Source organism: Symphalangus syndactylus, chromosome 9 (assembly GCF_028878055.3).
Source record: "Symphalangus syndactylus isolate Jambi chromosome 9, NHGRI_mSymSyn1-v2.1_pri, whole genome shotgun sequence".
NCBI lineage: Eukaryota > Metazoa > Chordata > Mammalia > Primates > Hylobatidae > Symphalangus > Symphalangus syndactylus.
Genome location: NC_072431.2, coordinates 21,586,175 through 21,612,100, shown reverse-complemented (window position 1 = coordinate 21,612,100; position 25,926 = coordinate 21,586,175). Strand labels below are relative to the sequence as shown.

The 25,926-nt window shown below is 37.6% G+C and overlaps 1 protein-coding gene across 3 annotated transcripts in view; it reads left to right on the top strand.

Annotated features, from left to right (window-relative positions):
* AKAP6 (A-kinase anchoring protein 6) overlaps window positions 1–25,926 on the top strand; it is a 627,789-nt gene that overhangs the window by 460,139 nt on the left and 141,724 nt on the right. For all 3 annotated transcript variants that reach the window (XM_055291569.2, XM_055291568.2, XM_063645887.1), the window contains exon 9: window positions 11,595–11,743. In XM_055291569.2, the coding sequence (XP_055147544.1) occupies window positions 11,595–11,743 (149 nt within the window). The remainder of the gene's footprint in view (window positions 1–11,594; window positions 11,744–25,926) is intronic.

Below are 25,926 nucleotides of genomic sequence, written 5' to 3'. Positions count from 1 at the left end.
TCTTTTTATTGTGACGTCTTTCTGCTGATTAGAGCAGTCAGTTGATATTTTCTTGTTATTTTTCAGAAAATGCATGGAGAAATATAGCAGCTTCTAGAAAAGCTCTTTGTTTTGAGGGTAATACTGAAATTTGCTTGTAGAGGAACCCATTTGTAAATTCTGTTTATTGTGCATGACCCTCGGAGCCTAAAATGGAGTGTTTAACTTTTAATAGATTGTATCAATTTAGGCTCAGCTGAATGCCAAAAACAACAGATACCCAGGTTTACAATAGTGTGTCTAAATGAGAAAGTTTACCTTTTCCAAGGATGTAATCAAAATATTCCTTTTTGGAACACTAAGAGTATGAAAGGGAAATGATTATGGTTCCCTACTGACACACTGTTATGATTGACAGGAAAAACCAACATGCATGCCACCTGAGACATCTTGTTCAGGAACTTTCTGGAGGGTAGTAAATTGGTGTTGGCACAAACACAAAAAAATAAAATGACTTGATTCAGCACTTTTCAATTCTAAATCCCCAAACACTAAAGAAAGAAGTAAATATTCATCAAATGATCAAAATTTATATTGATTTTTATTCTACATTAGCAGCTCAAAGTCGAGATTCTTGACAGGGTGGGTGTAGGTTTGAATGATTCTCTTTGAAATGAGGATATAGGCGCTGAGCTGAGTGCTACTGTGCATTCCTGAACCATAGGTCCTGATTATTAGAACCCTAGGAGGCTAAATTTTTAAAAGAACAGTATAAAGACACACTTGTTTAGTTCTGTTTTGATAACTAAATTGTTATTATTAGTATGTAAAGTAATTCTTGTTGTCCTTGCTTCATTCTTTTCTCTCTATCACCACTTAAGGAAAACTATTTTATAGATTTCAAAGGAACTAGTGTGCACGTCTTGCAGTCATAGAGTTAATAGCAGCATTTGCCAGCATGATTGTACTTAGGAAGGAAGTGCCAGTTCTGCAGGGCAAGAGAAACTAAGATTGTATCTTCCTATTATACATCTTTGATGTTTAGTTTCTACCAGAAAGTAAATAAGGATTTGCTGTAGAGGAATTTAGAAGATGGGAATAAGAATGCTGCCATAGAATATAAACAGAGGATGCCTATGTCATTGTGCAGAGATTTGCTAAGGAAACAGTAATGGAGTGACATCAAAAATTCTAATCATCGTCTTCAGTCCACACAGTATAATTGCACTCCCTTCCCACCCTAGCTCATGACATAAAATGCTGAATTTTTAATGATTTTAACTACATGCATTACAAAAAGGAGAGGGTGGTAGTAGATAAAAGCTCTTCACAAATGCAATAGTTTGATATGTTTGTTTGATGTATTTGTTCTTCATGTTTGTTAGCTGGAGGTGTTTTGTTGCTGTTATTTTTAATAAGCATCTCATCTGTCATTAAAATGGAGGAATGGATGTTTTTCTTTATTCACAAAAAAAAGAAATAATGGAAATGGTGTTAATGTTAATTTCTCAACTTTGTGTTTAAATGTTTACCATTTAACAGATATCATTAAGGACACAGCTTTAAAATTGAATTTCCTAAACATTATAGTGAATGTTTCTAATAATTTGCAAACAACAGGTCAATAGAAATAAAAATGAATTTTTAAAGTAATGTATTATTTTTTACTTAAATCATTTATCTTTTGCAGTTGTCCTGACTTTATTAGATGTGAGATTTATAAATAAACCTTGAGAACCTAAGGCTAGGTTTTTTGGAACTGCCAATATGATCAGTTTTATGATTAGTTTTGTGATTATGATTAGTCTTGTGATAATAGTTTTATGATCAGTTTTATGATTAGTTTTATATCCTAATGTACAAAGATTAGTATATGCAGTGGTCTTTGCTGAGTAATAATATTGAAATAGCTTTGATATTATTAAATTTTTGATATATACTTAATTTTTGATAAGAAAAGATATTTACATTTTTTAATACTTTTATAACTGTCTTATACAATAATTAAAATAACATTCAACAAACTTAGTAAGTGTTTCTTTGGCAATATCTTTGAAGTATAATATTGGTCTTACCCTTGAATGAATATTTGAGCTACTATTATGTAGTATAGTTTTTCTGTGATTCTAGATTATACATTCCCTGAGGATTGATACTGTGTCTGATCCAGATTTGTTTGTATCATGCACAATGTCTTACCCCTAAGAGACACTCAAGATGTATTTGTTGAATGAGTAAATGAAGGGCCTGAATCAACTTTACTCCAAATAATTACATTGCTCCTTTAGTCCTATGACTCCCTGCTCTGATTCTGTAGAAGGAAGCTTTGGCATCCATGCAGGACTAGAAGAACAACATGAGATTCTCATTCATTGTAATACCAAATGTTATTTGTATTTATCCAGAATGTAGCTAATCATGGTATGTGAATAAATGCCTGTGGAGAGTTTGTTTCTGGACAAAGGAAGTGCACTTAGAATAAGGTGAGTTATTTTAGGAAATTATGAACCACCAACAATGACAGCAAAAGCAGAAACACACAAAATAAACATGATCTTAGAAAAAAGCAGTGGAAAGGTAATAATTCTAAATCCTGGAATGAGTATGGGCACTCTGCCAAACAAAAGAGTAGATATTTCCAAGTGTATTCATCCATTCTCACGCTGCTAATAGACATACCCAAGACTGAATAATTTATGAAGGAAAGAGGTTTAATTGACTCACAGTTCTGCATGGCTGGGGAGGCCTCAGGAAACTTACAATCGTGGCAGAAAGTAAAGTAAACACATCCTTCTTCACATGGCGGCAGCAAGAAGAAGTGCCAAGCAAAAGGGGGAAACGGAGGTGGGCGTGGTGGCTCACCCCTGTAATCCCAGCAATTTGGGAGGCTGAGGTGGGCAGATCACTTGAGGCCTGGAGTTTGAGACCAGCCTGGCCAACATGGTGAAATCCTGTCTCTATTAAAAATGCAAAACTTAGCTGGGTGTGGTGACGGGTGCCTGTAATCCCAGCTACTGGGGAGGCTGAGGCAGGAGAATCGCTTGATCCCAGGAGGCAGAGGTTGCAGTGAGCCAAGATCTTGCCGCTGTACAGTGGCCTGAGTGACAGAGTGAGACTCTGTCTCAAAAAAAAAAAAAAAAAAAGCCCCTTATAAAACCATCAGATCTCATGAAAACTATCACAAGAATAGCAGGAGGGTAACTGCCCCCAGGATTAAATTACGTCCCACTGGGTCCCTCCCATGACACATGGGGATTATGGGAACTACAATTCAAGATGAGATTTGGGTGGGGACACAGCCAAACCATATCACCAAGCGTAGATTCTAATGAACCCTGGAAGTCCTTGGCAGGGTCCGTGAGGGTCTTGAGACCTGAAGGTCTTTCCAGAAGAAGGAAGCATTCTGGACTAGTGGCTAAAGGGGTTACTATTAGGAGGAAAGAAGGGAAACATAGTAACTATTTTTGTAAGGAAGCAAAGGAAAAGACAGGTGCTTAGATATACTGCATTGAAGGTAAAAAAGATTGTGTAGTAAAAGAAGGAAAATGTCCCCAAGTAACAAAATTATTACCAAAAAAGTAGGGTTTCCTCCCATAATATTGAAGGATCCCTGTGATCTTGAGCTAGTGTGGACTCTTCCAAATACAAACTCTGCCACTGTTGGTGTCTCCTCCAAAAGCCCAAATGGCTCATGAATTAAAGAAGCTTTTTTTTCTTCTTTTTTTTTTTTTTTCCTAGGAAGAATAGTAAACAAGTTCTATATTTCAATTATTTTATTTTCTGTCAAAGAAAAAAGTCTCCTTCTTAAGGGAGAATAAAGCCAACAATTTTTAAAATGAAGCTGAAGCTTCAGCCTTCAAACTATCTGTTTTATTTCTTTATACATTTGAAATCATTTTAGATGTTCAAACTCAGTAAAATTTATTCAATTTGTATTGAGTGTCTTATCACATATGCTGTGCTGGGTGCTAGGGATAAAGCAGTAAACACATAAACAAAACCTCTTGTCCTCATGGAGCTTTCAATTCACTGAGGGAAGATGGACAATATAAAAAAAAGTAACATGTTCAGCTACAAGTGATAAGTATATAGGAAGGAGGATAGGGATTTCTAGGGGTTGGGGTGAGTTGTAGTTTTAAGTAGCAGGTCAGGGACGACTTGGATGCAAGAGGATATTTCAGCAAGGACTTGATAGATGTGAGGGACTGAGCTGTCATGCAAACAGAAGCAAATGCCCCGAGAGCACACCCACCAGCCCCGCTGAAGCAGGCTAGACTAGGTTGAGGACCGAGGACTGACCACTGCATGAGGAATGTGGACTAAAATCTGATTGGAGTGTGTTCAAGAGAGAAAGAGGAGGTATGTTGTAAACAGCAAGTATAAACAATTCAAGTAAAAATGGTTTTGCTATAATGGAGAACCGAGAAATGGAAAAATGACTAGAAGATAGATTGGTGGCAATGGATTATTTTTCTTTTTCTCTTTGCATTTTTTTTTTTTTACCATTGGAAAAACAAGAGCATTTTTTGGGCTAATGTGCAATGAATAATACAGTAGAGAAGAAAAAACTTGATGCAGGAAAGAAAGGCAATTTGGGGGGGTGATCATCTTTGTGTAGGTCAGGGAAGTCTGGTACCAAAATGCAAGGGATTAGCCTTAGAAATATGGACAGCTTCTGTAGAAACAGAAGGAATAGCAGAGGATGTGGACCCAGATGCAGATAGGCAGTAGTAGATGTAGTGAGAACTACGAAGTCTAGTATGAGTGAACAGGGAGATCTACAATGGTATGAGTTAAGAAAAAGTAAAATTGATTTTAATATTTTCAGGATGCTTAACCCAACAAAGAATTCTGGGACATGAAGTGATAAATCAGTCAAATTAGCAAAAGGCAAACTAAAAATTGCTTTTTAGGACAAAGATAAAGCATTTGATCTATATGTGATTATAAAAGTGCTTATGTGTTTAATCTTTCGAGATGATTAGATTGACTGAAATTTCCTCCCCCAAATGTGTTATACACTATTTTATTATTAGTTACACACACAAGATCAGAGGGAAGTATATGACTGAGTAATGATCCAGGCGTTGAATTTGGGTCACCACATACCAAGCCAAATTTCCATAAAATATTTTAGCAAACTGCATTTTGTGTCCTTATTAAATTATTAATTATTAATTTGTAGTCTGAATTTGAAAAGGAGTATCTCTAGTGATTTAGGTGCTAAATGCATACAAAATAAAGGGGAGAAACATGCTATTGATAAGTAGCAAAGCAATTGTATTAAATCTCAGATGAGAAGGCAGCATTTCTAACATGATTGGGCTGCCGTAACAAAATACCACAGACTGCGTGGCTAAACAGCAGAAATTATTTCTCACAGTTCTGGAGGCTGGAAGTCCAAGATCAATGTGTCTGCAGGTTTGATTTCAGATAAAGCCTCTCTCCTTGGCTCACAGATGGCTGCCTTCTTGCTGTGTTCTCATATGGCTGTTCCTCTGTGCATGCACACTTCTGGTATCTCTTCCTCTTCTTATAAGGACACCGATCCTATTGGATTGGGACCCCACCCTTGTGACCTCATTTAACCTTTATTGCCTTCTTAAAGATTCTATCTCCAAATATAGTCACATTGGGGGTTAGGGCTTCAACATAGGAATTTGGGGGTGAGGGGACATAATTCAGTCCATAATATTATGTTAAAAGTTTACCAGAGGTACTAGTTACTAGAATCTCTTAGGCATTCCCACTATTTGGTATGGTGGGCATCCAGCCTGATAGGAACTGCTGATTCAACTTCTCGATGCAACTTTCTCCAAGTACACCAGCCAGTAGGAGCTATACCAGCATATTTGGACTAATCCATTAGGCGACTATCTTGTCATGACAGAAAAAGAGAGATAGAGGAAGATTAAGGCCATCACAGAAATGACAGTAGCTTCCACTGGCACTTCATTGTGGCCAAGATAGTGTACAAATTTTCTAACTTGGCATCCTCCATCATCTATCCACTTTAGCCTCTAAATCCAAATGCCCCAAAGCTCCAGCCACCATTCTCTGAACATACCACATCCTTTCACAACTCTGTGCCCCTGAACAAATGAGTTACTCTGTCTATGAAGATATCTATCTGTTTCTTCACCTGACAAGGTCAGACCCATTATCTCAGTTTTGGCTCCAATGCCACTTCTATCAAGCCTTTGCTCCCTACCCCCAACCCCCACCTTCAAACAATAAATTATTTTTATTTCTCATCCTTCCCTACAATGATTTCACTTGGACACTTGTAGTTATCTGTTGGCATGGCTCTCTCTTCTACCACACTGCGGTGCCTCAGGAGAAGTAACTAAGTTTTCTTCTTCCTTGTTCCCACAGTTCTTAGTACAGTTCTTGAGATGTGAGAAAGTCTCAGTAAACATATGAGTAATGAATGGATGAATGCAGCCGGGTGTGGTGGCTCATGCCTGTAATCCCAGCACTTTGGGAGGCTGAGGCAGGCGGATCATCTGAGCCCAGGAGTTCAAGACCAGCCTGGCCAACCTGGTGGAACCCCATCTCTACTAAAAATACAAAAATTAGCTGGGCGTGGCAGCAGGCACTTGTAATCCCAGCTACTTGGGAGGCTGAGGTAGGAGATTCGCTTGAACCTGGGAGGTGGAGGTTGCAGTGAGCCAAGATCGTGCCACTGCACTCCAGCCTGGGCAATAGAGTGAGACTCCATCTCAAAATAATGATAATAATAATAAATGGATGAATGCAAGAATGTACAACTCATCCACTGAGCAATTATTTACTGAGCCTCTGTCATGTTCCAGATATTGCCAGGGTACTGGGAATGCAAAATGGCAAAGGAGACAGAAACAATCCTTTATGGAGTTTGGGGTCTAGAAAAAGAGACAGAAAAAAATGTAAACCAGCAAATGCAAGAATTTTAAATTTTGACATGTGTTATGAAGGAAATTAATCTGGATCTGAAATAGAGGAAAAATAGAGTGGATCTACTTTTGATAAGTTAGGCAAGGCCTCTCTGAGAAGTAGAATGTCAGCTGAGAGCTGGAAAGATGAGAAGACATTAGCAAGACAGTGTTCCAGTGAAAGGGAACAATACGTGCAAAGGTCCTGAGGCAAGAAAGGGCTGTTTAAAGAACTAGAATGTTTAAAATGTTGAAATAAGGCAAGGATGACAGGGGCATGGTGATCAAGAGGGAGACTGGTAGGAAACGTGGCCTAAGGTCAGCAGGAACCAAATATCCTAGGCCATGGGGAGAATTTTGTTTTTGGGGTCTGAATGCAGTCTAAAACCAGCTCATGTTTTATAAAGACTACTTTGGCCACTATAGGAGAAGAGATTAGAGGTCTAGGAATGAGCGAAGGGAGATACATGTTAGAAGATATTTGCTGTACTGCAGGTGAAAGACTATGAAAGCTTGGACTAGGCTGGAAGCAGTGCAGATTGGAGAAAGAGACTGGAGAGACATTTTAGAAGAGGAGTCAACAACTTTGGGAATAACCTGCTAAAGGAAATGAAGAAGAGGAAGAGTCAAGAATGACTCTCAGGTTTCTGATATGAGCAACAGACAGTACCATTTATTTAAAAGGAAAAGTTTTATTTTATTTAAAGGCCTAAGTACAGAAAGGTTTGGGGATGTGGTAAGGATGAGAATGAAGGGTTCTGTTTTAAATAGTAAGGTCTAAAGAAACCCAAGTAGCGATGTCAGGTGATTGGTTGGATATATAAGTATGCAGCTTAGAGAAGAGGATTGGAAGGCACTACTACTTAGTTGGTATTTAAAGCCATGAAAGAGAGTATAGATAGAGAAAACTGGCCCAGAATCGAGCCCACAAACAACAACACACCAGTGATCTCAACTGTGATTCAAAAAGATCATTGAACAATAAATAAAATGAATTTTGGGAGGGAGAATGACTGATAATCCATTACATTGGGTGAGCCAGTGGTAATGAAGGCCTAGACTACAGTAAGTGAAAACTCATCTTTTTTCTCTTCTCATTGTCAGCTCTCTCCCATGGCATTCACACTTCATCTCCTAATGGCAACCGTTGCCTGTAGGTTTGTATTTCAATACTAGTATTTCCACCTGCTTGCTGAATATCTCATTCTGAGCATCCCACCAGTACCTTAAATTAATAGACTCAAATCCAGCCGATTTCTCCCATCCACTTGAAAAGCTCTTCCTATATTCCTACTCCTATTGATGGCATCATGGGTCTTTTAGTGACCTAGAAGGGAAGAGGGGATTCCATCACCAAGTCTTCTTCCCCAGCCCCCTATTTAATGAGTAAGTTGCCAAAGTATTTTGATTGTGCATCTTAAATATTTTTTAATCATGCTAAGTTTCCATTTGTAAAATATAGTCACTTTTGAAAGTATCCATTGTTATAGATGCTAATAATTTTTTTTAACCTGAGATTGTTACTGTTTTTAAAGAACTACATTTTCTTCAACTCTTTCTCTTAAAAATTTATCTTTGGACTAAAATATAGTATGAGAAAAAGTTAAGATAGTCTGCAGAGAGATTTAGACTGGCAAAGCCATTCAACCGTAGCAGGAGGAACTACTTAGGTTCTATTTTTATCATCTCATTTGGGAATGAATCACTGAAAACAGAAATAGAAATAGAGGTGGATAAGGAAGACCTGGGCCATCTAATTCATCTCCTTGTTAGTGCAGGGAAGTTTCCTTTGTCAAATGCTTGTGAGATATTATGCAGTAAAAGTCATAGATTATGACATTTCAATCATTTTGTAAGGTGACTAATTATTTTTCGAGTTACTCTCAGCTTTGTTGTCTGAATTTCTTTTCACATATCCCTGTCATATGTGAAGTTTATCTCTTTGTACACAGAAATGGCTGAGAATCACAGAAATGAATGCAGATTATTTTTCTTTAATGGTGTTGAGTCTACATGAAGTTGACTTCTCTCGTTAGGATTATTTTTGTGACCAGTGGCACACATTTGTGAGGTCATTACCCACAATGAATCATGGTCCAGCTTGTGACTTAGGATGGCTAAAAACTAACAGGAACCTTTAAATATCAAACATGTCCCTTGGTACCTAATGGCACAAATGCATTATTCTAATTGGGTCAGTGGAATACTTAGTGTGGGTATCATACTCGTTAAACTTTGTGGCTTTGCAGTGGAAGTAAAGGGGTGACATTTGAGAGGAGTATTGTTCTTAAGTTCTTTGACTATTGCTCAGTATCTCTGTAATCTCAATTTTCTCATAAAAATTTGTATGTTCTTTTAAAAGATTTTTTCTGTTGTGTTTCTGATTGTTGACTCTTTACATTTAGTTTTATCCTTTTAAAAATAAAATATTATTACATCAGTAGTTATTATTCTTTCAGGTTGCATGATGTTTGCAAACCTCTTAGTTGGCAGTCTTCTATATGTGCTGTTAACATTTTGCATACCTCCTCTTCCACATCATCAATAAAGATACTAACATCACTAGATCTAGCATTTTCTTTGTGCCTTGCCACCAGCCATACCCCCTACTCCCAACTGAACGTACTCCATATAACATTATCCTTTGTTTATAGTGTTTGACATAGTTCTTAATCCAATTGAGTGTCTTCTTATTCAAGTCAATTAGTTTGGGCAAGAACAGTTCACATGAACCAACAAATAGATTGCAGTTTTGATCTGATTTCTGAAACTTCAATTATATAACTATAGTTTTTTTTTTTTTTTTTTTTTTTTTTTTTTGAGATGGAGTCTCGCTCTGTCGCCCAGGCTGGAGTGCAGTGGCGCAATCTCGGCTCACTGCAAGCTCTGCCTCCCGGGTTCACGCCATTCTCCTACCTCAGCCTCTCCGAGTAGCTGGGACTACAGGCGCCCGCCACCACGCCCGGCTAATTTTTTTGTATTTTTAGTAGAGACGGGGTTTCACTGTGGTCTCGATCTCCTGACCTCGTGATCCGCCCGCCTCGGCCTCCCAAAGTGCTGGGATTACAAGCGTGAGCCACTGCGCCCGGCCATAACTATAGTTATTTTAACAGTGTTTCTTTAAGTTCTTTCTGAGCAAACCAGAGCATTCATAATTAAGTACTTATAAAAAGCAACAACATAGGAATTCTAGAATGGTTTGAGACTCATTTTTCTTTTTTTCTCTTCTTTTTTTTAAATTGAGAAAGTGTCTCACTTTGTTGCCCAGGCTGAAGTGCAGTCATACAATCTTGGCTCACTGCAACTTCCGTCTCCCAGGTACAAGTGATTCTCCTGCCTCAGCCTCCCAAGTAGCTGGGACTACAGGCATGTGCCCGGGTAATTTTTATATTTTTAGTAGAGATGGGGTTTCGCCATGTTGGCCAGGCTGGTCTCGAACTCCTGACCTCAAGTGATCCACCCACCGCAGCCTCCCAGAGTGCTGGGATTGCACGCATGCGTCACCGCACCCGGCCTGCAAGACCTCATTTTTCATAGGCTACCCATTTCCTTTATAGAGTCCTAATTTGGAATTTAAGCAGCTGCCACTTTATAATATTCACTTTTTCTCCATAGTCAAGGCTGTAAAACTAGAGATCAGGCGAAAGGCCTTGGTCAGCTGTGGATACTAAGAGTAGAAGGTCACATCTGACTCAACTTTTCTTCTTACGTGTTATAGAATTCTGGCAACTACTCAACAGCTGACCCAGAAATGCTCTTCCTAGAATATATAATAAAATTGTAAAGTAGAGATTTCAAGGTTTATCAGAAATGTTAATGGACATGCTTGGATTTAGTGAAGCACACTAAAAGAAGAGTCCTTTGGTCTACAATGTACATGAACTCAGCTTTGCTCCTTTCCCTTTACTACGGCCAAGCATGTCCCTGAGAAGATATCATTCTCAGTCTCATCTGGTGTTCTAGGGAACCTGAAAGCCACAAGAATCACAACAGCTGCAATAAATAAAGCATCTATTCAGTACAGTTTCATGCCAAATATTATCCAGCATTCTTTTGGCCTTGGTTTGATAGAAAACAGCATGGTGAACTTACCACCTCTCCTTTACTACAGTGAGCCCTAAGTATGAAAGATTTAACAATTCAAACCTGCATGTAAACAAAATCACTATTTGCATTACTTTAAAATTATTAAGACAGCAACGCAGACAACCAAAAAATGTAGTAAAGTCTATTGTGATTATTGAAGAGCTACTGGAATTAACACTAGGCTTTTTTATTCTCCATAGGGAAAATAGTAGAAAAGTATTTAGAATATGTGTCCATGCAAATGTGTGGGTTGGAGGGGGATTTTTTAAAAATAAGTGCTACATATGTGACAACATAAGGAAGAATATTATTAAGGAATTTCACAGAATTTTTATGTAAAGTCTTATCGTGCAGTATTATGATCTCAAGGATATTTTGTGATATTTACAGAGTCTTCTGAGGGTTCATTTATTCAGGTCATATTTTAAGGAGGAACTTATAAGATTCAGGTCTAAAATATAATTCTGTAATATGCCCAACTGATCCCATTAAATCCAACTCGAAAAGGAGCAGTATAATGATGTGAAGAATTCCCATTCTTTGAATTGTTACACCTCACTTGAAATGCATTCCTTCTGGATTAAAACAGCAATTTCTCTTTGTTTCTCTTTCCAGGCTGAGGTTCAACTATGCTACCTGGAAGCACAAAGTGATGCTGTTGAGCAGATGTCCCTCAAGCTGTACAGCGAGCAGTATACCAGCAGCAGCAAGCGAAAGGAAGAGTTTGCTGATATGTCAAAAGTTCATTCAGTGGGAAGCAATGGGTAGGGAACTATTCTTTTTGTTGTTTTATTCTCACTAATCTATTTTTTCAATGATTTTCCACTGGTAGGTGTTAGGAAGGTATTTCCTCTTTAGCTAACAGACAAGGAGAAGCTCAGTAGACTAGGCATTTACGTTCTTTTCCATTTGTGCCAGAATTGAAGACTGTGGATTTCATCAGCGTCTGCCATCTAACCCAGAGCTTTCTGACTCATTATTAATTTTTAAAATACAGTGTTGTGATTTTATAAGTGTTTTTGTGACTACTACTACTACTACTGCTACAATGTGCCTTTAGTATTGATCTTTCTTCTTTATAAATTTTTTCCTTGTATTTGCTCTTTTTTAGATTTCACAATTTATTTTAAAGCCTATTTAAGGACTTTTAAACACCAGAACCACATTGGAAACTTAGAAGAACATAATTTTCCTGAATAATGTAGAAATTTAATAATTGTTTAGAGACCATGGGCTAGCCACTTAGCTTCACATGAAATCAATTGGAATAGACTAGCTCTTGAATTATCTATGGTATGTGAAAGGACCCAAAACCTTCAGTGACCCATCAACAATTTCATTCAGCCTGAGACATATGGCTGTATTTATATTATACTAACTATTCATACTATTGAACAGTCAAGTCACATATTTAGATAATTCCAAATGATTTTTAAAATTATGTGAACGTTGTCTAAATATATGTATATTTATATCATTGAGCAGATAATTTTACAAAGCTAAATATATATGTATATGTGTATATGTATATTTTTTAAAAGTATATATATATATTTTTTCTTTTTTCCAGCCCAATTGTAATATTTAATAGGTGATTTTAGAGAGTAAAAGGTTAGTGATGAAATTGAATTATTTCATAGTATTAATAATTTGATAATAGTTATGCTCATAAAAATGGAAACAGTAACCTATTTTACTTTTAGACTTGTACCAGACAACACAAAGGAGAAACTATTCCCCAAAGTTACATTACATGTTAATAATATTATATAAACCTATGGGATGTAACTCTAGCCAAAATATTTCTTAAAGTGACAAGAGGAAAGAAGCCTTTTCATGCACTTGTTTGCATTTTTTTTTTAAGTGCTTATAGTTCTGACTGGAACTACAATCTTCATATAAAGTTTTGGGATAAATTAAGTACACTGATGAAAAATTCTTTCTTATTATAAAAACCCAGTGTCTAAGAATTTAGGAAATAACTCCTGTATTCTTAGTCATTGAGAGTCATAATTGAGAGTCATAATTCTGTTTAGGAAATGAAAAGGGAGTTTTCAAGTTTTCACATTTACCTATTTCTATAACTTGTTGCTCTATCAGTATATTTTAATACATGAGACATATTATATATGTAGTCAATTCATCTTACTTGATTCAGTAATCATTTATTCACCAGAGGAAAAACATAGCAGCAAATAAGAAAGAAAAGGTTAAATCTTGAAGCATGAACAATAAACTGCTTTGAGGCCTTAATGTGCTTTAATTTCTCTAAATGCCTAAATAGCCTCTGATGTACATGCAAGCACAAACTTTAGGTCACATTTTCATGTTTTGTAAAAGCCCTGGAGTTTGAGCAGTACCACGTGCTTCTGACCCCAGATTCCAGCGCTCCAACCTGAGCACTCACTCTGGGCTCCACAAATCATAAATCTGCCCTGGGAATTGCTTAGTTAACAACAAGCATTGTTCTGTGAAGTGGGAGTAGGTGAACTTGCCTGATATCCTTTGTTTGTGCTCCTTGGGGTACTGAAGGCTGTGCATTGTGCAGAAATTTAAGAGTGCACTGAAAGAAAGCCAGCTATTTAATACTAAGGACAAAACCATATACTCCTTTCTATTTTCTGTTTACATACAGAAAAGCATTGTTTGAGAAATGCATGTGGGTGAGGTTATCTGGGGTGTCCTGCCCTTAAAACTCTCTGTTCCCACAGTCAAATCCTTAATTCTAAAGCCTTAAGAAACTAGCTTTGTAAAATTATCTGCTCCAATGATACATAAACTTCATTAATCATTCTTTTTGTTACATAGAATGAACATTGTTTCCAATAAGTAATTGTGGGAATGGTGCGGGCTTTCAAGGATCTTCATTCCACATGCAGATATCCAATACCCTAAAGAGAAAATTAAGTTGGTGATGCAATTCATATCATTTTATTTCGTTCTCATGCCTACAAGCATGCTAAAAAGATTATATGTACTAATGTAGTTGAAAAATGAATAAGACTACTCCAGGGAAGACTGAGCTGCTACACTGAATGGTGATCTTAAGTTTCTGAGAGTTTTATGTAACCAAAATAACTTTTAGAAATGAATATATAACCTCTTTAGCCTGACAAAAAGGTATGTAACAAGGTGATATATCACAGCTTATATATTATATAACCATGAATTGTGTGGTTAGCAGTTATGAATATATGTGGTAGGAAGATTTCCCTGAACATATGTGAGGCTGTATGAGTTCTAGTAACAGAGTTTGTTCACCTGTGGGGAACACTTGGCACTGGCTCCAGCATTGCAAAGTGGAACCATGGCTCCTGGAGGGACCTGCGATGTGTGAGTCTCTGGTGATTATCAACAGTAGCGAAAGTCAGTGCTTTTCAATTTAGGTGAAAACACTTATTAGTTGCCTTTTTTTAATCCAATAAATATTCATTGAGGGCCTACTATGTGCATGGCATGATGCTCTGAGCATAGTTTATCAAGAACACTTACTTTCTGCATATTTTGTCAAGTGTAACCATCTCTTTTTTCAGATACCTTTTCCTATTGAGAGGTTATCTGATTTTATTTTTCTAATGAATTTCAAAGATTCAGTTAATTTGCTAAATAGTATCATTCTTGATGTCAGAACTAAGTGTAGATTAAAAACCATGTCTTTTCTTCAGTCTGTATGAAGAAGAGAACTGAGAGGCAAGGATAGAAAGTTTAAAGTGGAGCTAAGACCTCGACTCAGCACTCTGGGTCAAGAATGCAGAAGATAATCTATAAAGTCACTCTTTGCCCTCTCTGTAAGGATTTATCTGGACTGTTAATAAGCTTTTCCCCCAAATCTGGTGTTGTGCATATTCCATACTGTATGAAATTTGAGCTAAGGTATCTTCCTACTATGGAGAAATGGAAGTCTTAAGTAGAGTTCATTAAAACCACATGGAAGTTTGGGCAAAACATTGCAGAGCAGGTTTAAATCAAAACAAAATTAACTCATTCATTAATTTGACAAACTTTTTTTTTTTTTTTTTTTGAGATAGGGTCTCATTCCCATTGCCCAGGCTGGAGTGCAGTGGCATGATCTTGGCTCACTGCAGCCACAACTTCTTGGCTCAGGTGATTCTCCCACCTCAGCCTCCTGAGTCACTGAGACTACTGGGGTGGGGCACCATGCCCAGTTAATTTTTTGTACTTTTAGTGGGGACAAGGTTTCACCATGTTGCCCAGGCTGAATTTGACAAACATTTTAAAGTACCTTCTATATGTCAGGCTCTATGAAGTGCAGAGATTAAAATGGTGGAAATGAAATGGTTCCTACATTTCAGAAGCTCACAGTTTGGTAGGAGGAACCAGATCTCTGTAAACAGCGTGGAATAAAGGATTTTAAGTGTCAAGTTAGAAATCTGTGTAGGGAAGAGGGAAGGGCTCATTGAAGGCAGAGCTCAATTCTGACTGTGTCAAGTAGAATTAGAGCAGGTCAGGAAAGACAGCAGAGAGAGAGGGCTCTGGAGATGGTTTTTGAAAGAGGCCTAGGTCAGCAGAAGTGCTTTTCAATTTAACCTGAAAAACACATATTGAGCACCTACAAAGACATACCACAGTCTCTGCCTTCATTGAATTTACAGTCTAGCAAGAGAGTATGGCATGAAGCTGATACTGATCTGTGCAGTGAGAGAGAAGGGGAAATAGAGAATGCTAGGGAGCTTAGAGCAAACAGGATGAGCTCTCGAAGGCAGGGCTGCATCTCTCATGTTCACTGCACTCTCTCCTGCATCTGGTGCAGTGCCTGGCAAGTGCTAGGTACCCAGTGAATGAATGGATACATGAATGAATAAATAAAACTGATCTGGGGCTAAAAGGGAGGAAAGGTCTGGAATCATTATACTGCTTACTGTTTCATAGGACTGAAGAGGAGGATTGAAGTTAGAGGAGGTGTGAAAAATAAGGCTTTGGAAGAAGATGAAGTCCAGAGCCAGAAGTTTATCATTGAATTCATGGTTCTTAACCAAGATAGTGCATCAGGATGACCTGTGGAGCTTTTAAGCAGAAAAAAGCCAGCCTGCCCAACCCTACTGAAAATTTTGATTCAGTAGGCAGAAGATGATAGTGATTAGGTTCTAATGCTCACTACCAGTTGAGAACTGTTGCTTCAGTGGCTTTCAAAGTACGGTCTCTGGACCACCAGCAGCAGTGTCTCCTAGGAATTTGTTAGAAATGTCATTTCTAGGTCCTACTTCAGACCTATTGAACTAGAAAGTCTAGGGGTGGAGACCAGCAATCTTTGTTTAACAAGCATCCCAGTGATTCTTTTTTTTTTCTTTTCTTTTGTCTTTCTTTCTTTTTTTTTTTTTTTTTTTTTTTTTTTTTTTTGAGATGAAGTCTTGCTCTGTCGCCCAGGCAGTGGCGTGATCTTGGCTCACTGCAGCCTCCGCCTCCTGGTTTCAAGCGATTCTTGTCCCTCAGTCTCTCAAGTATCTGGGATTACAGGTGCACGCCACCATGCCCAGCTAATTTTTGTATTTTTAGTAGAGATGGGGTTTTGTCATGTTGCCCAGGTTATTCTCAAACTCCTAACCTCAAGTGATTCACCCACCTCAGCTTTCCAAAATGCTGAGATTACAGGAGTGAGCCACTGCACCCAGCCCCTCCCAGGCGGATCTAATGCTGAAGTTTGAGAAGCACCGCTTTGGGCATTAAAGGCTTTTAGGTTGACAGTTAATGGAGCACGTGGAGACTAGATGGAGACTGAAGCCAGAAGATATCAGTAAACCTCAGTGTTCCACGGGATGAAGAGAGTGAGGGAGAAGGAACCATTCTGATGCCCCAGTTATTGGCTCAAAGAGAAAGAAAGCAGGAATACTTGGATTCAAATGACTTTGGTGTCATCTAACATGTAATATTTATTTAGCACCTATTAAGTGCAGGCTGTGTTAGGCACTGGGGACACAGAGGCAGTGGGACACAAAAGGTGATAGATATATGGAAATCAGGAAAACCTTCCAGAAGAAGTGTCATGGAGGATGGCCCAGGGTCAGAAATGACAACAAGGTTGTTTCTCACAGAGGAGGCAGTGTGTGCAAACAGCCAGAATCACTAAAGGATGCCCAGCATGACTAGATTGGTAGTTTGCAACAATTATCTGCTAACTGTGTGGAGAATAGATTGGTTAGGCCTAGGCTAGACAGTGCTCAGATAAGAGGCTATTCCAGTCATTCAAATAAGAAATAGTCCCTGAGCTAAGACAACAGCAATAGAAACTGAAAGAAGGAAGCTGCATTGACAAACCTTGGTCACTGGGTAGATGGGGTTGTTGAAGGAAGGGCTATTTGAGAATGGACCTCCATATTTCAGACTTGTGCACTCTAGGAGACAGATGTGGCATTCACTGAGGAGGGGAATGCAGAGGAAGAATAAGAGGGAGGAAAAGCAGAGTATTTGAGACAGAGGTCTTTCCATGGTCTCTGAAGCATCCAAGTAGAAAAGCCCAGGAAGCAGAACTGGAGCTCAGAAATCTTTTGGGCCCCTCAGCCACCATTAAGGACAGTGTGGTAACTATGGGGTAGCAGAGGCTGAGAGAGCCAAGAATTTACCTTGTGGTAAACTATGCCCTCCCTGCCAGGTGAACATAACATTGTCTTTAAGGAATGCTTATTTTAAAACTATAGGTAAGCAGAACATTTTTATTTCAGTTAGAGTATTTCCTGCTGTAATATGCAAGAATTACAAAATAAAGACGACACCATTGAGAATTCCAGGTAGTATCTTGACTGACAGAATTGAGGAGTACAGTTGACTATTATTTTCTCTCTTCAAGCTATCGGTAAAAGCTCCTGATCCTAGATATAAGATTGCATTGAGTCTGCTCAGATTGCTTCCAACTACACAAATAATGTTTATTTTTAGGGATAAGTCATGTATTCACTGTAGTCTAACTTCCTAAGAGGAGAGAGAGCAACCAGATTAAAAATTAAGAATAGAATTCAAGTTAGCTCTTTGCTACTTTTTAGCTATGGAACCTTGGTTGGAACATTTAACCTCACCAAGATATAATATCTCAGTCTATAAAATGAGAATCATTATCCTAGTGTACTTCATGTTTTTTTTTTGAGAAAGGAAATGCAATAATAGGAAAATATCTAAAATACCTAGAATGCAATAAATACTATGAAAAATCATTAACGAAATATTTATTTTCCAACTACTGTGTTGCAAGCAGTAGTATGAGATGCTAGCAATGAAAAAGATATGTAAGACTTAATCTCCATGGTATTCAGTGTAGTGACAGAGAGAGACATTTAGATACATCCTTATAAAACAATGGGCAGGGCTGGGCACAGTGGCTCACACCCATAACCCCAGCACTTTGGGAAGCCAAAGCAAGAGGATCATTTGAGCCCAGGAGTTCAAGACGAGCCTTGGTAACATAGTAAGACCCCCCCCCCCGACCAAACCTACCAAAAAAATTTTTAAGTAGCTGGGCATGGTGGTTTGCACCTATGGTCCCAGCTACCTAGGAGGTTGAGGCAGGAGGATTGCTTGAGCCCAGGAGGTTGAGGCTGCAGTGAGCTTTGATAATGCCACTGCACTCCAACCTGGGAGACAGAGTGAAACCAGATCTCAAAAAATAAATTACTTAATTAAGAAAGGGGAAATTTTAAGATATAGAGTGTTATGGGAGTACTGAGAAGGGCTACCTAATCCAGCCTAGCTGAAAGGGGTCAAGAAGGCTTAGTGGAGGAGGGAACATCTGAGCTGTCTTAAAAGGATGCATAGATTTTAGCCATTAGAAGAGGTCTGGCGGGGTGCGGTGGGATTACACGCCTGTAATCCCAGCACTTTGGGAGGCCAAGGCGGGCAGATCACGAGGTCAGGAGATGGACACCGTCCTGGCCAACATGGTGAAACCCCATCTCTACTAAAAATATAAAAAATTAGCCAGGCATGGTGGCGGGCGCCTGTAGTCTCAGCTACTCGGGAGGCTGAGGCAGGAGAATGGCCTGAACCCGGGAGGTGGAGCTTGCAGTGAGCCAAGATCGCACCACTGCACTCCAGCCTGGGTGACAGAGCGAGACTCCGTCTCAAAAAAAAAAAAAAAAAAGAGGTCTGTGCAGTTCAGATGGCTTTTATTCAAGTCAGGCAATAACAAATGCTGGTGAGGATGTAAAGAAAAGGGAACCCTCATGCACTTGGTGGGAATCTAAATTCATACAACCACTATGGAGAACAGTTTGGAGGTTCCTCAAAAAGCTAAAAATAGGGCTACCATAAAATCCAGCAATCCCACTGCTGGGCATATACCCCAAAGAGAGGAAATCAGTATATTGAAGAAATATCTTTACTCTCATGTTTGTTGCAGCACTGTTCACAATAGCCAAGCTTTGGAAGCAACTTAAGTGTCCATCAACAGATGAATGTATAAAGAAAATGTAGCGCTTATACATGATGGGGTACTATTCAGCCATAAAAAAGAATGAACTTCTGTCATTTGCAACAGCATGATGGAACTGGAGGTCATTATGTTAAGTGAAATTAGCCAGGCACAAAAAGTGAAACATGGCATGGTCTCACTTTATTTTTGGGATCTAAAAATCAGAACAGTTGAAATCACGGAGACAGAGAAGGATGGTTACTAGAGACTGGGAAGGGTAGTAGGGCATCAGAGTTAGGGAGGTGTAGGTGGTTAATGGGTTAAAATAAAACACAAAGAATGAATAAGACCTAGTACTTGATAGCACAACAGGGGGGCGATAGTCAATAACAACTTTATTGTACATTTTAAAATAAAGAGTATAATTGGATTGTTTGTAACACAAAGGCTAAATATTGAGAGGATGGATGCCCAATTTTCCATGATGTGATTATTACTTACTGCACTCCTGTACCAAAATAGCTCATGTACTCCATAAATATATATACATACTATGTACCCACAAAAATTAAAAATAAAAATTTTAAAATAAATAAAAAAAGTAGAAGAGGGATATGTAGAGGGAGGGAGAGGACTTCAGCCATAAGACAGGAGCTAGGTAGGGGGAGTATCTGATTGTGTCGAAGTTTACTACAAATAGTTTGATGCTGTTGAAGCAGAAGATCATGGAGGTGATTTCCGACTCTGCTTCCTGGAATTAGAAGGATTCCAAGAGAGTTTTTAGGGACTTCCACTCCTGTGGTGAAGTTCCAGAAGATACCTCAGTCTCATCAGCTGTATGCCCGACTTCCTCTGGCTGTGGATGAAATTGGGCAATGTCTACAGATAGAGATATAGTTGAGGTTTATGCCTTGTGTCTGAGAATACAGGAATAGTTCACCCCTCATCACACAAGGGTTTAGTATTAATTTTCTTCCCAAATAGAAACAGTATATATAGGTTAATCCCAAGCACAACAGACTGAATAAAATGAACTTTAAATTAAAATAGGATTATAGGCTAAAAGTTTGGCAGGAAAGATGAGTTCATTTTCTTTTAGGAAAAGAAGTGCCTCTAGATGGGTGTGAAAGTATATATAAATATAACATCCCCAAAGAGAAGTGATATTGACAAGAGAAAACAAATGAATCACGATTTAAAATATCACTTGATTAAAGACCAACTTTGTTTATCTAAATTAATTAAGCAATAAGATATGTCAAATGACTTTAACCAAAGAGAAGGGATATAATCACTCTGGATTTCCTGCCATGGGGTAATCTTTCTGGTTTTCTGTTGAGCAGCATGCCAAAATACTCATGCTCTGTCCTACTATCTCTCTCTCTCTCTCTCTTTCTCTTTTCTTCTCTCTCTCTCTTACAAACACACACACTGTGACCATTTTGAATTTCTGCCCAGTGGGTGTTTTTAGAACACTGCTACATAAAGTGTTTTCTTTTTGGTGCACACCAGCCGTAAAACGATGTGCTATTCTTATGTGTGCCAATGTTGATAACAGTCTCACATATAGATTAAATCACTAGAAAACCCAAAGAAATCTTATTTCCATCCTGCATTTCTACTTCCTTCCCTTGACTCTTGCCTTACCTCAGTCTAATAGAAGATCAGTGTTCAATTCAGGCCCTTTTTGCTCCTTCCCTTGTGCTCTGGAACTGTTAAATAGTGAGGTAAGCAATGTAGGCTTCAGTCAAAAGGAGCAAAATGTGCCTGGCTACTTCCTGGATAAATGATATTCTGACCGCTATGTAAGTATTGAAATAGGTCTTTCTGGACTAAAACAAACAAAAAAATCTTACCAGTAGAAATGTATTCACTTGGGTCATGATATCACACCCCTTTAATGTGAAATAACATTAAGTTGATTGTAGACCTAGACTTCACTAATTTGATGACATCCATGCCAAGAGCCAACAAAAGGCAAACCAGAGAGGTAGAAGCATGCTTTTGGGAGAAGTATGACTTCAAAGTTAACAGTGTAGTCAACTAATGAAGATATATATATATAAAATATAGTATATATATATATATATATATATATACACACATGCACACACACCACACACACACATTTTTCATGATAACAATGATCAATTTTTGTACTGTTTTGGGGAGTTGATGGGGCCCATTGAAAAAAGGAGAAAGTTGCCAACACGGACAGTGAGACGGCACCTAAAACAAATCTAATTTATTTCATTTTAGTATACTGAGGTTAGCTCTTTTCTCTACAGTGTGTTCCTTTATTCATTTCCCTATCTGCTTCAATAAAGGACCTGAGTCAACTTACAAAAATATTGACAGTAAAATAGAATAAATGTTTGACTGAAATAATTTAGGAAAAAGAAAAGTAAGAAAGTAAACAAATGTATATCTTATGTATGTCCTCAAGAAGGGCTATGATTTGGCTCTGGGCTATCCACACCCAAAGAATAAAATGAAATTTTATCTATCTGAGAATTCGTAGTGTCCTATGATTAAAAATAATCTGTATCAGATAACGCACAACTTCTTTTGCTGTTGAGACCTGAGAGGACTTTCTCCTGTAGTTCTTTAAGGCAGAGACAGGTGTGTCTGTGATACTACACCTGTACAAGAGAAGTCAAATCCCCAAAGCAGTTTTTTGATGTAGGCTGCAGAAGTGATGTCAAAGCACAATTCAGTAAGAACAGTTCTATAAGTAACTAAAATCTTGTAGTCCAAGCATAGCACTCTCTGGGTAGGGTCAGCCTCAATAAAGGGTAACTTTTCATATTAATTGTGCTACCAGGCTTTTGTTAGGATTGGGCAACAGACAATTATTTACAGGTTGTTGATATATTGCCTATTACATCTTGGAAAACTAGTGAGGCCTAGAGTAGGGTAATCCTTTTATGAAATGGTGAACTGCCCAACTCACACCAGTGTGCCATTAGGTTTGGATCCTTTCCCCTCTTAACACACAAATGATAACATAGGACGGTTTATCTTTTAAAAAAAAATCATCTCTTTGTCTTTTGAAGTACATTTTTCCATTTGTTCTTCCAACTACTGATTTAAAAATTCTTCAGAATGTTTTCTGTTTCCCTGGATAGAACTTTGTCCAGTATATTATCTAAAAATTTGGACGAGCCTTTGACTTCCTGATAGTGTAACAGAATCCTCTAAATACACCCAGAAATCTACACTGATGTTTCTAATGTTATAGATTATCCAGTTGGTTAGAATTTTTAATGGATTATCTTGGTGCTTTATGCTTTTTATTTCAATAATAGGTGTTGGTGAACAGATGATCCATGAGAAAGTGGGGCCAGTTATTAACAAGTTTGTAGGCTTGATTTTATTTTTCTTAGACATGTTCACATGTATGTGGGTATATATAAAAACTGAGGAAATTACTGCTAGAAAGAACTCCATATTCCTTTTTATTTATTAATGGCAAAGGCAGGCTGCTTTTCTCATGAGGAAGTCTCTCATGAATTTTCATTCAAAATAGTAAATTAGTGACCACACTTTAATATGTTTAGAGTGGAAAGGGATTCTACATGCAACTGTGCATATCAGATTCTATGTCTGGAAAGCTACATTTTATTCTTTGATGATATATATTATGATTGGAGATATAACAGGCACCACTATTATATCTCCCTTCTGTGCTTATATGACACATGGAGTAGAGGATGATGGGAAATTCTGATCTATTATTAGTATTTTACTTCAGTAAAATACTTAAACTTTATTTTTGCAAGATTTTGTTACCACTCCTTTACGTGTCTTTTTTGAAAGCCAGAGGCAAACTTTCCTAGGCAAATAATGTGAACAGCGAACACTTAGTGAATATTTGGGGAAGGAATCAATATGCTAAAGAAGCTAGGAAAATTGGATCATTTAATAGAACTCCCAATATAGACAGGTGGTATTTCAGGAACCAGTCTGGTGTTTTTAGATGTCCTAGTGTGAATTAACATTAAGCATACAAAAGATGTATTCTTAAGTGCCCCCAAATACACACACACACACACACACACACACACACACAGAATTACTCAGCCTTAAGTAGAAAACCTGTGAGGACTTTTAGTGTTATATATTTTTTTCAACCAATAATTGCTCTATTTTGATGATTTCTTAATTTGGTTGTCTATTTTCATCAAAATTCCTTAGTGAGTCCAGTTGAAATCTCATATATTCACACACACCTCCCATTGATTTCACTTGGGTGAAACTTTATCGTTTAAGCAAAGTTTAAGTTGAAATGTTGAGTTAATGATGCTCATTTTAAATACCAAAGGCTGAATGTATTTATGTATTCAAACACTTAGCTAGTCAAATATAACTCCCATCAGGGTTTAGAGGAAAGATTATTTCTTAAACTATACTGGCCTCACAAGTAATATATTACCATCAAATCTGCAGAAAAATGATACTAAATAAGGTTGTTAGTATTTTTTTACTTATAAAAGCCCTGGAATCTTTTTTAACCTTAAATAAGGCAAAGTAAAATAGCGGGCAAGATGTTATGAAATACTTAGAGCAATTACCCATAGTACTTAAACCCAAACTTAAAAATAAAGACTAAAGAAAAATTTCGCACATCTATTTCTCTATAGCCTTGTCTGTTTAGATGCTTAAACTATAAAACAAATACATTTATAATTCTATATTTGTCTAAGAAAAACCGACTTCAAGTTAGAAGACTTTTTCTCCCCGTAACATGATTAAGCTACCTACATCAGAATGTCCAACTCCTTTATTGTGAACCCATTTAAGATCAAGTGTATGGCAAGTTAAATAAAAATTATCAAAAAGAATACATTTTGGTTAAATGTTTGCTTTATAATGCTTTCATAGAGTATATATGAATTTGCTTTATAACACTTTCATAGAAAATGTAACATATTCATAGAGTATTAAAATGGTATCCCTAACAGGCCTTTTAACATCTAGGAGATTACAAATGAGAGTGAATGCATTGACATAAACCCAAGCGCAATTACAAAGAAAATTTTATGAGGAAAGTCCCTCCAAAAGGGACTCATAGTTCTTATATTTGTATTCCTATAAGATTATAAGCTACTCGCCACAATTTTAATCACCTCTCTCCCTTCAAAAGAGAGAGATGAGAGCAGTTGTCACGAGAAATTCAAGAGAAGATCCTGGTTCTGAATTCAGCTGATAGAATCGGCATATTCTCCAAGGCAATATAGAACTGTTAACTAGTTCTGCCCTACCCTTGATAAATTCATTGTTCATGATCTTTTCTGTTTTCCTGTAGAGTAGCTGGAACTTTTCCTGGAGCACATTGTCTTTTATAAAATCACTCAAAAAACACATCTTTGCAGGTAATATAAACGTAAGAAAGTGAACTCTTTCCTTACCTAAGAAGTTTCCTGTAATAATGGGGACATTAAATTGTGGTCATTTCAGAATCTTTCAAAAGCACCTACAAAGAAATTCAATAATTTATTTCCGATTTGCCACTGTTTTTTTTTTTGAGACAGAGTCTTGCTCTGTCACCCAGGCTGGAGTACAATGGCATGATCTCAGCTCACTGCAAGCTCTGCCTCCTGGGTTCAAGCAATTCGCCTGCCTCAGCCTCCCAAGTAGCTGGGTCTACAAGCATGTGCCACCACGCCTGGCTAATTTTTGTATTTTTAGTAGAGACGGGGTTTCGCCATGTTGGCCAGGCTAGTCTCAAACTCCTGACCTCAGGTGATCTATTTGCCTGGGCCTCCAAAAGTGCTGGGATTACAGGTGTGAGCCACTGTGCCTGGCTTTGATTTGCCACTGTTATATGTTTGATTTCACTAAATGTGGAAAAATCTCAGGTCTTTTCCAACTTGTGGATTAACACATGGCCAAGAATCTGAAATCAGGCACAAATACTTTTAAGAAAAAAGTTTTTGTCTTCTGTTTTGAGACTTTGTGAGAATTTGTTGTTTAGCACATTGGCGCTCATTGGGTACCAATGAAACAAAATGTGGTACCAAGGCATTTGCTGTATCTAACAAACCAAGTATTAAGTCTAAATATTCTCAGCTAGGATGAAAACAAACTAGACTGGATAGAGGGTATCTGTATTAGGTTCATTTGCTACTTGCAGGTCTCCAGTGTAGACTGTTTGAGAAAAAGTCTTAAGTGACTTTTGTTCCAAGGCCCATGATAAGGAGAATAATAGAAGGAAACAGTTCAATAGATATAAATGCATGCTAAAAAGCCAGTGAAAAAATTTCCATGCTTCAGAGCATTTTATTATTTTATATATTTTTAAATTTATTTGAAAACTATTCATTAATAATTTTCATGTTCATAAACCTCCTTTATCTTTCATTATAAAAAGATACTGGTTGTATTGGTATTGGTCTTTGGCGATGAGATACTATTATGTCTGCTGACACATGCTGCTTTTCTGAAGTCATTCTTGCCCCACTGAAGGTTTTTGGTTTCTTTATCTAGATTCATTTATCATCATTCACCAGGGACTATGCTGAACACTGAGGATGCAAAGATAATAAATTCATCTCTTGCCCTTGAATTTCTTAGTCATAATCAAAATTT